At 45.3% G+C, this 17,325-nt stretch overlaps 1 protein-coding gene across 1 annotated transcript in view; it reads right to left on the bottom strand.

The window, feature by feature from the left end:
• LOC138249528 (ATP-binding cassette sub-family C member 5-like) overlaps positions 1–17,325 on the bottom strand; it is a 2,567,733-nt gene that overhangs the window by 571,508 nt on the left and 1,978,900 nt on the right. Inside the window, exon 20 of the mRNA XM_069203478.1 lies at positions 16,519–16,672. Coding sequence (XP_069059579.1) covers positions 16,519–16,672 — 154 coding nt within the window. The remainder of the gene's footprint in view (positions 1–16,518; positions 16,673–17,325) is intronic.

Raw genomic sequence — 17,325 nt, 5'->3', positions numbered from 1 at the left:
ATTTCCAGCCTCAATGATAGGGTTAAGCAAGGAAAATCTCCTCCGATACGGGTCATACCCCAACAAGGAAATTTCTGTCTGCAAATAAATGGTAGAACTCCAAACACCGGACAAAGAGAAAGTTTATGTTCCCATACATATGTTTATTCAGCCCTGAATTCACCGCCGTTAGTACCATCTCAAGGTACATACTTCGTTTGCCACGATAGGGCTTATACATGGTTGCCAGCTGATTTCTCTGGTACTTGTTATATAGCCTTTCTTCTTCCCCCTACATACACCGCTCCTGCGAACCATCATAAAAATAGATATGGCAGAGGGATTGTGGATTCGAAAGACACAGCAGGACAAGAGGGAGGAGATTTCCTCAAAGGATTTCTTCCCTTCTGGGGTCCAATGGCCAACAGCAGAAATATAAGGCAATTGGTTCGTGTCGTAGAAACCACCATAGACATCACTGTAGGAGCTTTAAGTAACATTACAGCTGAACTACAGGCTGATCGTCTTATGACCTTGCAGAACCGTGTTGCCTTAGACTTTGTTCTTGCGGACCGTGGTGGAGTATGCAAATTGATCGGATCAAGTTGCTGTATTTTCATACCTAATGACGCTCCAACAGTATACCAAGCTATCTCTAAGTTACACATAATCTCCGAGTCGATTCATCAGGACGAAGGAGATTGGTCCTTTTCAGAGTGGTTTTGGGGATTACTGTCCAAATGGGGTTGGAAGGTATTGACATTCTTTGGAGTAATTTTAGCTTTTATATTCTCTTGTTGTCTTTGTATGCACTGCGGTCCTGCCATCTGCAACCTATGTGCTACTGCATGTATTCCCAAACCCAAGTCACAAAGAGCAGAGAATATCAAAATGATGGTACAGCAACAGCTTGATGACCTCATGGCCATAGACATCGACTCAGATTAACATGAGTTTGTGTATCTTGCCTGAGTTCTGGCAAAAGGAGGGTCTGAGGAAATTCGATTTTTAATACGATCGTATCGACCCGCCATTTTGTGGCCCGCCGCCATTTTATGTTGCCTTCACTCAGGCAGCACAGCGAACGAAGTCCATTCTGCCTTTTCTGCTTATTCTGCAACATGGTGTTCAAAACAGCCTTCTGCCTCTATCTTTACAAGGCTGGTATTAAGGTCTGACCGAGTACACTAATCCCTGTCTGGTTTTCTAATCCTTGTTTCAACTATCTGTAGGCTCACACTATTCTCCGCCGATCTTATCTTATCGTCTGGCCTTCGTTGTCCTTTGCTAGTATTCTCTCATTTCACAACTGTCCTCCAAACGCACACAAACTTATCGCACCACATGCAACTTCGTTGTGGATCGGTTAATGAATTAGTTCAAGGGAGGGGTGACAAACACAGCTGGAGGGGAGGCAACCTTAAGTCACTTGATACTTTGTTTTCCAATTCCTTCTATTGGTGCTGTCTTGTTTTCCGACATTTCTATTGGCTCTGTTCTATCTTTACGTTATTCTTACTGGCTCCTTTCTATGTGTTCTGGGAGTGTATGTAGTTAATAAATGGTTTTTATACGGTATATAAGATTGTGCGCCACAAAGTAAAGTGGCAGTCTCCTGAGAACATACCTTGTGTACTTCTTGGACAACTGTACTAGCTGCAGCTAATAAAATCTGATCTTTTACGCCTGACAGAGTGTCCCGTGTCTCTGTTAGTTGAGGCAGGTGAATCCAAGGAGATTTTAGGCGTACCCTGCGCCGCCAGGCCCAAAAGGTTCTGGTTCTTCACCCCCAAACGAAGGACAATAATACTAGCCATGACCTGATGAGTCTTCAGAGGTGTTTCTAGCAGCTTAGGCTGATAGAAGGTAGCTATGGCAAAGCAGCTTAGGCTGAACTAGGAGACATGCAAAGCTCCTACTATACCACTTATATCATATGCACAATATCATAAGAAAACACAATACACAGAGTTACTAAAAATAAAGGTACTTTATTTTTATGACAATATGCCACAAGTATCTCAGTGTATGTACACATAACCAAAAAGTTTGCTTTTCTATTCTAAAACGTTTTACAAAAGTTCTGAAAAGTTCCTTAAAACTTCTAAAAGTTAGAAAAGGTTTTTTCTCTGTACTTTACAAAGTTCTGAAACTTTTTATGTCTTCTACCTATCTTTAAAACTTTTGCTATCATGTCTGTGGTAGATTCTACTCCCAAAACTGCCAATGCTACTTATGACATTTTGAATTACAAGAACTTAAGCAGTCTCTGCTTAGATTGAGGTTTAGTTATAGGAAATAACTCTACAGAAGAGTTTCTGTTTAACATGCTTATGGTGGATGACCAGAACCAGTCTGGCCCATCCAATGAGAGGTTAGTAGAAGCTTCCCAGTCTGATTCAGAGGAACCCCTTGAGGAAGCTGGGGAGGGTTCTGATAAGGGTCTGCCCCCTAGCAGGGCACCTAGTAAAGCTGGTAGTAATGGAGGTTCCCATCACAGTAGAGCATCCTTTATTCCTAGAGGCCAGGTTACCAGGGTCCAGACACATAGGGACAGGTCCCCCTCTGAAGTTTCCAATGTGTCATCTGTGTCAAAGCATTTCCAACCCACCCAACCTGAGGATAACTTGTTAGAAAGGTAACTCAAAAAGTTGACGGTTGAAGAGACCAGACTGAAGCTTAAACAGCAACAGCTGGCCTTAGATAGGGAATCCCTAGACATTGAGAAGGAAAGACAGAGGATGGGGTTAGGACCCCATGGTGGCAGCAGCAGTATTTCTGATAGTAATCCTGTTATAGAGCATGATTCCAGGAATCTGCACAAGATAGTCCCCCTTACAAGGAGGGGGATGACATCAACAAGTGGTTTGCTGCACTGTGTGGTACAGTTGGTCCCTCAAAGGCAGTGGGCTGCTATTTTGTGGCCATCGTTCACTGGAAAGGGTATGGATAGGCTCCTTACTGTTAGAGAAAGTGAAGCTAACAATTACACAGTATTGAAGGATGCACTCTTGGATGGATTTGGCTTAACCACTGAACAATACAGGATTAAGTTCAGAGACACCAGAAAAGAGTCCTCTCAAGACTGGACAGATTTTGTGGACTGTTCAGTGAAGGCCTTGGAAGGGTGGTTACATGGCAGTAAGGTATCTGACAATGAAAGCCTGTATAATCTTATTCTGAGAGAGCATATTGTGAACAACTGTGTGTCTGACTTGTTGCACCAATACCTAGTGGACTCGGATCTGACCTCTCCCCAAGAATTGGGAAAGAAGGCAGACAAGTGGGTCAGAACAAGGGTGAACAGAAAAGTTCATACAGAGGGTGACAAGGATGGCAAGAAGAAGGATGGGAAGTCTTCTGACAAGGGTGGAGGCAAAAGTAAGGCCACTAAAATCCTCTGGGGGTGGTGGGTCCAAATCCTCTTCCAATAATTAACTTAAAAATCCTTGGTGTTATTTGTGTAAAGTCAAAGGCCACTGGGCAACTGATTCCACTTGTCAAAAGAAAAACACCAAACCTCCCTCCACCACAACCCTTGCTGCAAATTCTAGTGCCCCTAGTAATAGCAGTGGTGGTGGGAAACCTACTAATAGCCAATCAAAGGGTGTAGCTGGACTCACTATTGGCAATGTAGTTGGGGTTGGTCTTGTTAGGGAGACCACAGAGGCTATTTTAGTCTCTGAAGGTGCCATTGATTTGGCCACGTTGGTTGCTTGTACCCTTAATAAATGGTGTTGAGGTTCAGGCCTACAGGGACAAAGGAGCCAGCGTAACTATGGTCATAGAAAAACTGATCCACCCTGAACAACACCTACTTGGTCAGCAGTACCAAGTGACAGACGCTCATAACAACACTCTTAGCCACCCCATGGCTTTTGTGAATCTCAACTGGGGGGGGGGGGGTTACTGGTCCAAAGAAAGTTGTGGTTGCCTCAGATTTACCTGTAGACTGTCTACTAGGGAATGATTTAGAGACATCAGCTTGGGCAGAAGTGGAGTTGGAGGCTCATGCAGCAATGCTGGGCATTCCTGCGCATATTTTTGCTTTAACCAGGGCTCGGGCCAAAAAGCAAAAAGGACAGGGTAACTTGGATCCTGGAACAATGGCCCAGTGCTTCCTAAAGCTAGGGGTAGCAAAGGTAAATGCCTACCCACTATCCCTCCCTCTACAGATGATTCCCCTTCCGAGGAAGAAGAATTTCCTCCCTGTGCAGAACCTTCACCAGATGAGCTGGCAGCAGACACTGCTGAGCTTTTGGGTGGAGGGGGGCTGCCAGGGAAGAGCTGAGTGTGGCACAGCAAACCTGTCCCACATTAGAGGGTCTCAGACAGCAAGCTGTCAAACAGCAAAATGGGGATGTCAGTGACAGCCATAGAGTTTACTAGGAGGACAACCTCTTGTACACAGAGGCAAGGGACCCAAAACCTGGAGCAGCCAGGAGATTGGTCATTCCCCTGCAGTACAGAGAGTTCATCCTAACTCTTGCACATGACATTCCTTTGGCTGGGCATTTGGGCCAGGTCAAAACACGGGAAAGACTTGTCCCCTTGTTTCACTGGCCTAGGATGTCAAAGGACACTAAAGATTTTTGCAAGTCTTGTGTGACCTGCCAAGCCAATGGCAAGACTGGTGACACTCCAAAGGCCCCTCTAATTTCACTTCCAGTGGTTGGGGTGCCCTTTGAAAGGGTAGGGGTTGACATAGTTGCCCCCCTTGACCCTCCTACTGCTTCAGGCAATAGGTTTATCTTGGTGGTTGTGGACCATGCCACAAGATATCCTGAAGCAATTCCTCTAAGGACCACTACAGCTCCTGCAGTGGCAAAGGCCCTCCTGGAAATCTTTTCTGGGGTGGGTTTCCCTAAAGAGGTAGTATCAGACAGAGGTAGCAACTTCATGTCTGCATACTTGAAAGCAATGTGGAAGGAGTGTGGTGTTACGTACAAGTTCACAACTCCTTACCATCCACAGACTAATGGACTGGTAGAGAGGTTTAATAAAACTCTCAAAGGTATGATAATGGGACTCCCTGAAAAATTCAGGAGGAGATGGGATGTCATGTTACCTTGTCTCCTTTTTGCTTACGGGGAGGTACCTGAAAAAGGAGTGGGCTTCAGCCCCTTTGAACTCCTCTTTGGGCACCCTGTAAGAGGTCCACTCACTCTTGTGAAGGAGGGTTGGGAACAACTTTCAAAAGCTCCCAAACAGGACATAGTGGATTATGTACTTGGCCTAAGATCCAGAATGTCGGAGTACATGAAAAAGGACAGTAAAAACCTTCAGGCCAGCCAGGAGCTGCAAAAGCAATGACATGACCAGAAGGCTGTTCTGATCCAGTGCCAACCAGGACAGAAGGTGTGGGTATTGGAGCCTGTGGCCCCAAGAGCACTCCAAGACAAATGGAGTGGACCCCATCAAATTGTTGAGAAAAAGGGTGAGGTTACCAATTTGGTAGTCCTGGGCACTGCCAGGAGTCCCCTTAGGGTGATTCATGTCAACCACCTAAATCCCTACTATGACAGGGCTGATCTCACCCTGCTCATGGCAACAGATGAGGGACAGGAAGAAGAGAGTGACCCTCTCCCTGATCTCTTTTCCACCACTGAAGCAGATGCCTTAGCAGAGGAAGTAGTTTTAGCAGATTGTGTAACTGCAGAACAGAAAGACAACTGCATCAATCTCCTAGGACAATTTTCTGACCTCTTTTCAATTGTTGAATTGTTGAAAAAGATGTCTTTTCAGGAGAGCATGTCAGGGTAGGTTCCCCTGCAGACTGCCGTCATCCACAAAGTAAGTGACCTCGCGTTTGTGTGTTTATCGCTTTTTTCGGTTACTTATTTACTCTGGGGACGTATATTGAGCTCATCTAATGACATCTCTCAAAGTATTAACAGACTTAGGTCGGGGTAATCCCTTAATATTCTATGGATAACCACGCTTTGCCAGTGTGTTTTTGCCTTTGTAAATCACCACGCAGACTATTACACTCTGCTACAGTACTCACCAAACCTTTTTAGAAATATTTTCTGCTGTAAAACTGTTTTATTCCTCCCAGTTTTCCTTCAACAAATGTCATAAATGCTAGTGACGAATCTGTGTATGAATTTCCAAGTGACATGGACTAATAATGTGCTTGATGTTCATAATCAATCTAACCAACCGACCTCTAGTAGTGAATGTGACTGTTTTGGTTCTGATTGATTACACTGCATTCATGGTGTCTGCTTTACCACTTTATTAGTAGTGACCGCTTTCGGCATGCTACTTCCCAAGGGGCCCCCCATGTACCAAGGGATGGTAAGCATATTGTCTTATTATGTTTTTACACAATTGGTTACTACACACTGTTGTGTCACGGGTGTCCTTCCTTATTTTTCCGTGTATTTTGATCAAAATTATTTGTTTGTATTTTTCTAGGGTGACCATTAAAGGTTTCTGACAATTAGTGAACTTCAATGTAAGTGACTATATGATTTGTTTGACATTTTTGCAAACTTTCGGTAATATAGACAGGAGAAGTCTTATTATGTATTGGTCCTGAAGAAGCGTCATAGGATCTTGTTAGACCACTGTACGCGAAACATGTTGACCATGTCCTAGGAGCCCGACGATAATCTCCTTAAGCTCCAGCACCATGCAGAAAGTGGTTGAGCATTATTCCTCATTTTACACTTTCCTTCTGTTTTTAATCTTGGTCCCGGTCTTATTCCATTGATTAATTAAATTGACTCGCTCCTATTAAGACTGGGAACCAATTTTAGCTTTCACTCTCCTGCCAGGATTAGCGCCTGACCGCAACACCAGGTCTTGTAGTGTCCGCTACCACGGCTGCTACCTAAAAGATCTCCGGCAAAGAGCCCCCTTACGGGGAGCCCGTCAGACATTGCAGCGCCGGTCTGACGAGGAGCTACCCGATGATGAAGCATGACATCCTCTCGGATGTGTGAGGGCTCTTGCTCCTGAACTTTAATGTTCCCCTAGTGATTATATTTTTCCATTTGGAACAGTGTACACCTTTTTTGTATGTTCAGTTAATTGGGAGACCGTACACTGGACCAACTAATCTCCCAGTCCCTCCCTTTGTTGACTCTTTTCAATTGTGCCAGGTACAACATCCTGGTGTGAACACACAATTGATACTGGAGACAGCCTGCCTGTCAAAAGTAAAATTTATAGGCAGCCTGACCATGTCAGAGACTGCATCAAACAAGAGGTGCAGAAAATGTTGGATCTGGGAGTGATTGAGCCTTCTGAAAGCCCATGGGCTAGCCCAGTGGTGCTTGTACCAAAGCCTCACAAAAAAGATGGAAAAATGGAGATGAGGTTTTGTGTAGACTACAGAGGTCTCAATCAGGTAACAAAAACTGATGCTCACCCTATACCCAGGGCATATGAGCTCATTGATACACTGGCATCTGCCAAGTATCTTAGCACTTTTGATTTGACTGCAGGGTATTGGCAGATCAAATTGGCAGAAGATGCTAAACCAAAGACTGCATTTTCAACTATAGGAGGGCACTACCAATTTACAGTGATGCCCTTTGGTTTGAAAGATGTAGCTGCCACTTTTCAGAGGTTGGTGAACACAGTCCTGCAAGGGTTGGAGGCTTTCAGTGCAGCATATCTTGATGATATTGATGTCTTTAGCTCCACCTGGGATGCGCACCTGGTCCACCTTTGGAAAGTTTTGGAGGCCCTGCAAAAGGCAGGCCTTACCATCAAGGCCTCAAAGTGCCAGATAGGGCAGGGGAAAGTGGTTTATCTGGGCCACCTGGTAGGTGAACGGATTACACCACTACAGTGGAAAATCCAGACAATCATGGATTGGGTTCCGCCTACAACACAGACCCACGTGAGAGCCTTCTTAGGCCTCACAGGGTATTACAGGAGATTCATTAAAAACTATGGCTCCATAACAGCCCCTCTTAATGATCTTACAAGTAAGAAAATGCCTAAAAAGCTACTATGGACAGCTAGCTGTCAGAAGGCTTTTGAGGAGCTCAAACAGGCCATGTGCTCTGCACCTGTCTTAAAAAGCCCCTGTTACTCCAAGAAATTCATTGTTCAAACTGATACATCTGAATTAGGGGTAGGGGCAGTCTTATCACAACTGAATTCTGAGGGCCAGGATCAACCAGTTGCTTTTATCAGCAGGAGGTTGACCCCTAGAGAAAAGAGTTGGTCTGCCATAGAGAGGGCGGCCTTTGCTGTGGTCTGGGCACTTAAAAGGTTGAGGCCATACCTGTTTGGCACTCACTTTATTGTGCAGACAGACCACAAACCTCTACTTTGGCTAAAACAAATGAAAGGTGAAAACCTTAATTGGTGAGGTGGTCCATATCTCTACAGGAAATGGACTATACAGTGGAACATAGACCTGGGAGTACCCACTACAATGCAGATGGACTCTCCAGATATTTCCACTTAGACAATGAAGACAGGGCCCCAGTGCTCATAGTATGTGCCCTGTATGTGTTCCCTGTATGGTGCCTAACTGTCTCACTGAGGCTCTGCTAACCAGAACCTCAGTGGTTATGCTCTCTCTGCTTTCCATATTTGTCACTAACAGGCTGGTGACTAAATTTCCCAATTCACATAGGCATACTGGTACACCCATATAATTCCCTTGTAGATGGTACTGAGGTACCCAGGGTATGGGGTTCCAGGAGATCCCTATGGGCTGCAGCATTTCTTTTGCCACCCATAGGGAGCTCTGACAATTCTTACACAGGCCTGCCACTGCAGCCTGCATGAAATACCGTCCACGTTATTTCACTGCCATTTACCACTGCACTTAAGTAACTTATAAGTCACCTATATGTCTAACCTTCACCTGGTGAAGGTTGGGTGCCAAGTTACTTAGTGTGTGGGCACCTGGCACTAGCCAAGGTGCACCCACATCATTCAGGGCAAATTCCCCAGACTTTGTGAGTGCGGGAACACCATTACACACGTGCACTATACATAGGTCACTACCTATGTATAGCGTCACAATGGTAACTCCGAACATGGCCATGTAACATGTCTAAGATCATGGAATTGTCACCCCAATGCCATTCTGGCATTGGGGAGACAATTCCATGATTCCCCGGGTCTCTAGCACAGAACCCGGGTACGGCCAAACTGCCTTTACGGGGTCTCCACTGCAGCTGCTGCTGCTGCCAACCCCTTAGACAGGTTTCTGCCCTCCTGGGGTCCAGACAGCCCTGGCCCAGGAAGGCAGAATAAAGGATTTCCTCTGAGAGAGGGTGTTACACCCTCTCCCTTTGGAAATAGTTGTGAAGGGCTGGGGAGGAGTAGCCTCCCCCAGCCTCTGGAAATGCTTTGATGGGCACAGATGGTGCCCATCTCTGCATAAGCCAGTCTACACCAGTTCAGGGATCCCCCAGCCCTGCTCTGGCGCAAAACTGGACAAAGGAAAAGTAAGTGACCACTCCCCCTGACCAGTACCTCTAGGGGAGGTGCCCAGAGCTCCTCCAGTGCGTCGCAGACCTCTGCCGTCTTGGAAACAGAGGTGTTGGGGGCACACTGGACTCCTCTGAGTGGCCAGTGCCAGCAGGTGACGTCAGAGGCTCCTTCTGATAGGCTCTTACCTCTCTTGGTAGCCAATCCTCCTTCTTTGGTAGCCAAACCTCCTTTTATGGCTATTTAAGGTCTCTGCTTTGGGGAATTCTTCAGATGACGAATGCAAGAGCTCACCAGAGTTCCTCTGCATCTCCCTCTTCGCCTTCTACCCATGATCGACCGCTGACTGCTCCAGGATGCCTGCAAAACCGCAACAAAGTAGCAAGACGACTACCAGCAACATTGTAGCGCCTCATCCTGCCGGCTTTCTCGGCTGTTTTCAGGTGGAGCATGCTCTGGCGGTAGCCTGCCTTCACCCTGCACCAGAAGCTCTGAAGAAATATCCCGTGGGTTGACGTAATCTTCCCCCTGCTAATGCAAGCACCAAAATACTGCATCACCGGTCCTCTGGGTCCCCTCTCATCCTGACGAGCGTGGTCCCTGGAACACCGCAACTCTGTCCAAGTGACTCCCACAGTCCAGTGACTCTTCAGTCCAAGTTTGGTGGAGGTAAGTCCTTGCCTCGCCACGCTAGACTGCAAAGCTGTGTACTGCGTGCTTTGCAGCTGCTCTGGCTCCTGTGCACTCTTCCAGGATTTCCTTCGTGCACAGCCTACCCTGGGTCCCCAGCACACTCTGTCCTGCAGTGCACAACGCACTAAGTTGGCCTCCGACGTCGTGGGACTCCCTTTTGTAACTTTGCGTGGACTCCGAATCACTAATCTTCTAAGTGCCTGTTGGGGTACTTCTGCGGGGGCTGCCTGCTTCTGTGAGAGCTCTCTGAGCTGCTGAGCGCCCCCTCTGTATCCTCCTCCAAAAGGCGACATCCTGGTCCTTCCTGGTCCTCAGCAGCACCCACAAACCTCTACCGGGACCCTTGCAGCTAGCAAGGCTTGTTTGTGGTATTTCTGTGTGGGAATACCTCGGCAAGCTTCATCGCGACATGGGACAGCTGTCTACCAAAGGAGAAGTTCCTTGTCCTCTTCTTTCTTTCAGAATTCCAAGCTTCTTCCATCCGGAAGCAGCTTCCTTGCACCTTCATCTGGGGTTTCCTGGGCTCCTGCCCCCCCTGGACACTGTAGCGACTATTGGACTTGGTCCCCTTGCTTTGCAGGTCCTCTGGTCCAGGAATCCATCTTCAGTGCACTGCTGGTGTTTGTGGTTCTTGCAGAATCCCCCTATCATGATTATTGTGCTCTTTTGGGGTAGTAGGTGTACTTTACTCCTACTTTTCAGGGTCTTGGGGTGGGGTATCTTGGACACCCTGACTGTTTTCTTACAGTTCCAGCGATCCTCTATAAGCTCCCGTAGGTCTGGGATCCATTTGTGATTCGCATTCCACTTTTGGAGTATATGGTTTGTGTTGCGCCAGACCTATGCTTGCCTATTGCAACCCATTGTAATTCTACACTGTTTGCATTACTTTCCTGACTCTTACTTACCTATTTTGGGTTTGTGTACATATAACTTGTGTATATTGCTTACCTTCTTACTGAGGGTACTCACTGAGATACTTGTGGCATATTGTCATAAAAATAAAGTACCTTTATTTTTAGTAACTCTGTGTATTGTGTTTTCTTATGATATTGTGCATATGATATAAGTGGTATAATAGGAGCTTTGCATGTCTCCTAGTTCAGCCTAAGCTGCTTTGCCATAGCTAACTTCTATCAGCCTAAGCTGCTAGAAACACCTCTCTTCTACTAATAAGGGATAACTGGACCTGGCACAAGGGTGCAAGTACCTTTGGTACCCACTACAAGCCAGGCCAGCCTCCTACACACGTGGGACATCCTTTGCAACATGCAGGAACCCGGAGCCATCTTCTTAGGTGCTCTTCTGGAGACTTCTTCTGATGGGAGAATCCTCTTTTGCACCATCTTCTAGGTTGGCAGGGGCTCATGTTCTTCCTGGAATCTGCTGCGACTTCTGGACTTGGTCTCCTCTTTTTACAGGTCTTCAGGTCCAGGAATCCACCATTTGTTGCTTGCAGTCTTCCTTGGTTCTTGCAATAACTCTAATCACGACTTGTAGTGTGTCCTAAGGAAACTTGAAGTACTTTACTCATACTTTCCTGGGCTCTGGGGTGGGGTATTTTACTCACCTTTGTAGTTTTCTTACTCTCCCAGCGATTCTCTACACACTACACTTGTCTAGGGGGGAATTTTTGATTTGCTTTCTACTTTCTTAGTATATGGCTTGTGTTGCCCCTAGACCTATTTCTTTTTATTGCATTCTATAGCATTTCCTGTTGTTTGCACTATCCTGTGGCTATTTAATTACCTTATTTTGGCGTCTAGTGTATATATTGTGTATAACACTTACCTCCAGAAGGAGTATTGCCTTTAAGATATTTTTGTCCTTGTGTCAGTAAAATAAACTAACTATATTTTTGGTAACACTGAGTATTGTCTTTACTTGTGTATAAGTATTGTGTAACTATAGTGGTATTGCAGGAGCTTTGCATGTCTCCTAGTTCAGCCTAAGCTGCTCTGCTACAGCTACAGCTACTTCTATCAGCCTAAGCTGCTAGAACACCACTACATTTCACTAATAAGGGATAACTGGACCTGGTATAAGGTATAAGGTGTAAGCACCCAAGGTACCCACTACAAACCAGGCAGCCTCCTACACCCTCCCATTCCCCATCGTAACCTACCCCAAGGGACATGAGCTCAGGATCCAACATAGGAGGCAAGGCTCCTGCCGGAATCGTACAACGCCCATCTGGCTCCATGTCACAGTTAGGTCGAGTTGGTACGACTGCCGTCGTCTTAGATCCAGTCGTGGATCCATGGGTGCCACTCGGAGCTGAGGGCGAAGCTGCCGGCACGGAATCCAAAGGGGCCTCTTTCAATTCTGCGGGACTCAAAGGCAAGCCAGCGGTTTCAGACTGCTCAAAAATGAAGTGCATGGCCTTTCAGTTGGGCAGGGGTTGCTCCTGCTCCGGGAAACCCGGGGAGGCATGGAGTCGGCCCAGTCCCAGGCTCTGTAGAGGGAGGCCTAGATCGACAACACTCCTGCTGTTGGGCCGCCATCAGCTTCAGGTACTGTTCCCTCAAAGCCTCGGATGCATGGCCCAATACTCGGAGCAAGACTCTGGGTTGTGCTCGAGCTTCAGACACCAAAGGCATACCATGGGCGGATCAGTTGCAGACATCGCCCAATGACATGATGCACAGTGCTTGAATCTGTACTTCCACAAAGACATCCCTCAACGCACCAGGAATGAAACAACTCAAAAAACTTCAACAAAAAGTCAAAAAAGACCAGTCAAAAATGACTGAGGGGTAACTCTTTCCAAAGTTTAGTGCTGGCTGGGGCAGAAAAAAAAGAAGTAACGTCAGTGTGCCTGGGTATCGCCTATATAGGACCCGAGTTGTCATGTCCGGTGTGGACAACGAAAGATGTGAAGCTGATCAATGCCACCTAATGGCACGCAGGGGTACTGCTCGAAAGAAATCTCCAGATCCAGACTGGCGGCTGTGGGAATTTCTAAGGTAAGGAATCTTCAACTTGATGTCTCTTATCTGATGAGAAGTGTTGGAGATGGTGCAGGCAGCAGGGTGTGTTCCTCAATACACTGTAAGATTGTCCTGCTCTGCCGTAAGTACTGGGAGGGGTGATCCATAGGCTGGAGGGAGCTACTGTTATTCATGGAGATCCAGGGGCCCAACCAGTATCGTTGGGGATATGGAGTGAATCTGATACAATGTCCTATGAGCTGATACTATTCATTCTGGGCTTCCTTCTAGCTAAGAGGGAAGTGGCATGCAAATGGGGCTCCTCAGTGATGTCTGTGATGAAGGATTGAGAAAGAGAAATTAATGATTGTTACATGCAGGAAAAGGTGTTTTATGAGAGGAGAGGTGCCCCAAAAAGTTTGACAAGATTTGGAACGGCTGGGTGAGTGATGACTAGCGTAGTCCTAGCCGGTGTCCTCAAGGTATAGGGGTGGGGGTAATGGGAATTTTTTTTTGTCTTCCCTATTTAATTGCATAAGTATGTTGTAATGCTGGAAAACCAATAAAATATGTAGCCAAAAAGAAGAGCACCATTTGAAGTGTACTGAAAAGCCTATCTCTCACTTCCTTCAGTATGTCCCACCCAGCTTACAGGAAGGCAGGAATACACACATTTGTACTGGGGGGATTCCTCTATCTCTTCTACACATGTTCCTCTATTTAAACATGGGTCTCTCTAAATTGAACTCAGAGGCTTCCATGTATTGCATCAATTCACAGGTACACATACACCTACCACAGCAAATAGAATACACATTCTGCACAGCACTACATCCTTTATGTATTGTACCATTCAACGGCACACATAGACCGATGCAGATAATATGTACACACTGCACAGCACAGCACTGCATTATCCCTGTATTGTACCCATCCACAAGTACACATACACTCAGAACATGTATTTCACACATGCACTGCGCAGCACTATACACCAGAGCAATATAGGCTAAGGGCAGGGTCGCTGGAATTATGTGATTGTGCGGCCACAGCGATTTTCGCATAATTCTAAATTTGACGCATTTGCCATATAATCCATCATCTGTTGCATAATCTGAAGATTTTAACCCAAAAAAATGTTGTTTCTAGCTCAAACGGTTCCAAAGTTTCTAAAACCGCAGAGACACGAGCTGCTACACAGTCAAGGCCCTTTGCAAAGGTTGTCTTGTCACCTTTCTCTAGCTTATTGCTTTATTTGAGTGTTAAACTGGTACCAGTGTGGTGCAACTAATGCCCAGAGAGTGTTAACAAGTTCAAAAATGTCACAATAATGAAGTAATACTATCACAAAATGTGCTGCATAATGCCGCATAATTTGCCTTTTCCTGCCACATAATTTAATTAAATTTGACGCATAATTTGACTGTCCCTTGCTGTATAATTCCATTAGCTATGGCTAAGGGTGAGTTAAGCACATAGCAACAGAAATTTTAAATGAGTGGGCCTGTGAGCCTCACTCTAATGACACTCCACACGTCCACCTTCTCTTAATTTACCGATGTGGTCCTGGGCCTTCATTTTTTTTAATGATCCTGTGGGAGTCCCTAATCGCAGCAAAAGCTGACATATTCTTTTTTTCACTTTTGGCACCGGGTTATGGTGTAAAAGGGGGGGGGCTCTAGGTTCCCTCCATTGAGCCTAGGGGGGCAGGGTATCCCTACCCTGCCCCCTTATATCTTTATCAAACTTCAGAACAGAGGACTAATTCATTTTTCTGATGTTGCTGGCAGCCAATCAGAGCACTCACTCCTGCGGGGGTCTGACTCCCGCAGGAGCAAATATGCTTAAGAGAAATAAAGCAAATATATCGGACCCTCAATTTCTAAAAAACTACTGAGGGGATTTACATCATATCACAAAAAGCACAGTGTGGGACTAAGATCTAGCTTCCTGCCAAATTTAGTGTCATTTCGGCAGCTCTTCTTAAAGAAGTCTATAGAAAATGTATGAGGATTTTGCGTTTTGAGACCCCCCCCTTTTCTCTTGGCTCCACGAATGCCAAAGCCTAGAAATATTTCAAGAGTAAAGATTCACAACCTGGGTTTGAAAGAAAAAACACAGCTTGCATGGCTACCTATTTAAGAATGTATGGTGTGCTATGCTAGGTCACTCAAAGCTTGTAAGGTACCAGAGAGCTCATATACCATGTGTTTGGCTGCATGGCGCATAACACATGACACCCACCCCCCTTATCTTATTGTAGGAAGGGTCATATTTGAACTTACAGTGATTTATGACTGTTTCCATGGGGTGCATGGTGAAGACTGATTTGTATATGGCTGGGTCCAAATTGGAATCACGGGCAAGCAAAAAAATGATGGGTTTAGGCCCAGATCTGTGACTGGGGGTGAATGTTTGACATTGTTCAGCATTCTGTCCATCATGTGTTCTTTTTGCACTTTGTAAAAGTGGAATTTTCGGAACTCTGACTTAAAATCTCACTGTATCATTAAAGAGGATTTAAATGTAACCCAATGTTATCCAATCTGGAGACATAGGCCTTATGGTAGGGAAAAACAAATGTAGGTGTTTTTCACTACCAGAACATGAAAAACTTAAAGGCACTTGTCGTACTTTTTAAAAGCTACCTTAGGTGTAACTAATATATATTAAAAAGGACGGTTTGGGCCTGGCAAAAGGGGCATTTTGTCAGGTCGAACTGGCAGTTTAAAAACTGCACTACAGGCTGCAATGGCAGGCCTGAGGGATGTTTTAAAATGCTACTTTAGTGGGTGGCACAGCGAGAACAGCGAATGCTGCACAGCTAGTGCTGCAGGCCCACAAGTAGCATTTAATTTACAAGCCCTTGGTACAAGGAGTGCCATTTTACTAGAGACTTACAAGTAAATTAAATGTATCAATTAGGTATAATCCCATTTAACCATGTTTAAAGGAGAGATCACATACACTTTAGCACTGGTTAGCCGTGGTAGAGTGCACAGAGCCCTAATACAAACAAAAACGAATTAAAGAAAACAGGAGGGATGACAGTAAAAAATCTGGGGGAAGGCCACACCAAGGATGTCAGGTCTAACACCTTTGTTAAACTTACTGGCACAGAACTAGATATAAGGAAGGCGTTCATAACTCATACCAATCCTGAAATGGGTAAATATCAAATATCATTTAACAAAACTGAGTAGGATGAAGGTCAAGCTGAGTAAAATAAATTAGTTAATTCGTGCACTGTGGTTATAGTCAAAGTAGCTTGTGGCACCGCAATAGCTAATGATCGAATGGCAATTTCCTGACTTATTGTGTTTAATTTGTGTTAGAAATATGCACCTCATTTGATGCCTGAGCCTGAACCACCAACAGAAAGGTAAATAGAATGTAAAACTCTATTCAAGGTCATCAAATTTGTTGAGGGCACAAACGTTTTGCTGTAGAGTGATTCACATACATATAACTATTCAAAAATCATGCAAATTATCCAAAAAGATCTTACCTTGAAACTTTGTTTACTACAAAAAATATTAAACCAAGAGGCAAAACAGAAATCAGGAACCATGGAAAGACAGAGCTAATTATGCCAATACAGAAGAAAACCAGTATCATGTTCTGCAGAAGCAGCTCAACTTGATATGGAAGGCGCACATCAACTAAAGAAAGAAGAAGGAAATGCAGAGTTTAACAATACTTCATGTACTTTATTCTCTCCCAACACAATACAAATTTGCACGTACAATGATACATGCACACAGTGTCTTGGCACACTTCATTGAAACAAGCACTGACAGTGGCAACAGTTTTCACTTTTGTAGAGTGCAAACACACAGAGGCAAATATAAGTACAAATCCGAGGACAAAACACACAAAGAGGCCAATACGCCTACAGATGTCCATATAGCAAATGTACATGTGTAGGAAGCTGGCCTGGTGTGTGGTGGGTACCTAAGGTACGTACACCTTACAGCATGTCCAGGTATCCCCTATTAGTGAAATGTAGGCAGTGTCTAGAAGCCAAGCTCTCTAGGGGTAGCTGTGGATGAGCAGCCAAGGCTTATCTAGGACACATGCAACGCTCGTGCAATTCCACAAACGTCACACATCACTCACACACATGAAAGAATACCCTCAGTGTTACAAAAATAAAAGGTACTTTATTATGGTAACTGTAGGAGGCTGGCCTGGCTTGTAGTGGGTACCAGAGGTACTTACACCTTGTGCCAGGTCCAGTTATCCCCTATTAGTGTAGAAGAGGTGTTTCTAACAGCTTAGGCTGATAGAAGGTAGCTATGGCAAAGCGCTTAGG

This window comes from Pleurodeles waltl, chromosome 8 (genome assembly GCF_031143425.1).
Source record: "Pleurodeles waltl isolate 20211129_DDA chromosome 8, aPleWal1.hap1.20221129, whole genome shotgun sequence".
Lineage (NCBI taxonomy): Eukaryota > Metazoa > Chordata > Amphibia > Caudata > Salamandridae > Pleurodeles > Pleurodeles waltl.
This window is presented reverse-complemented; position numbering and strand designations above follow the sequence as displayed.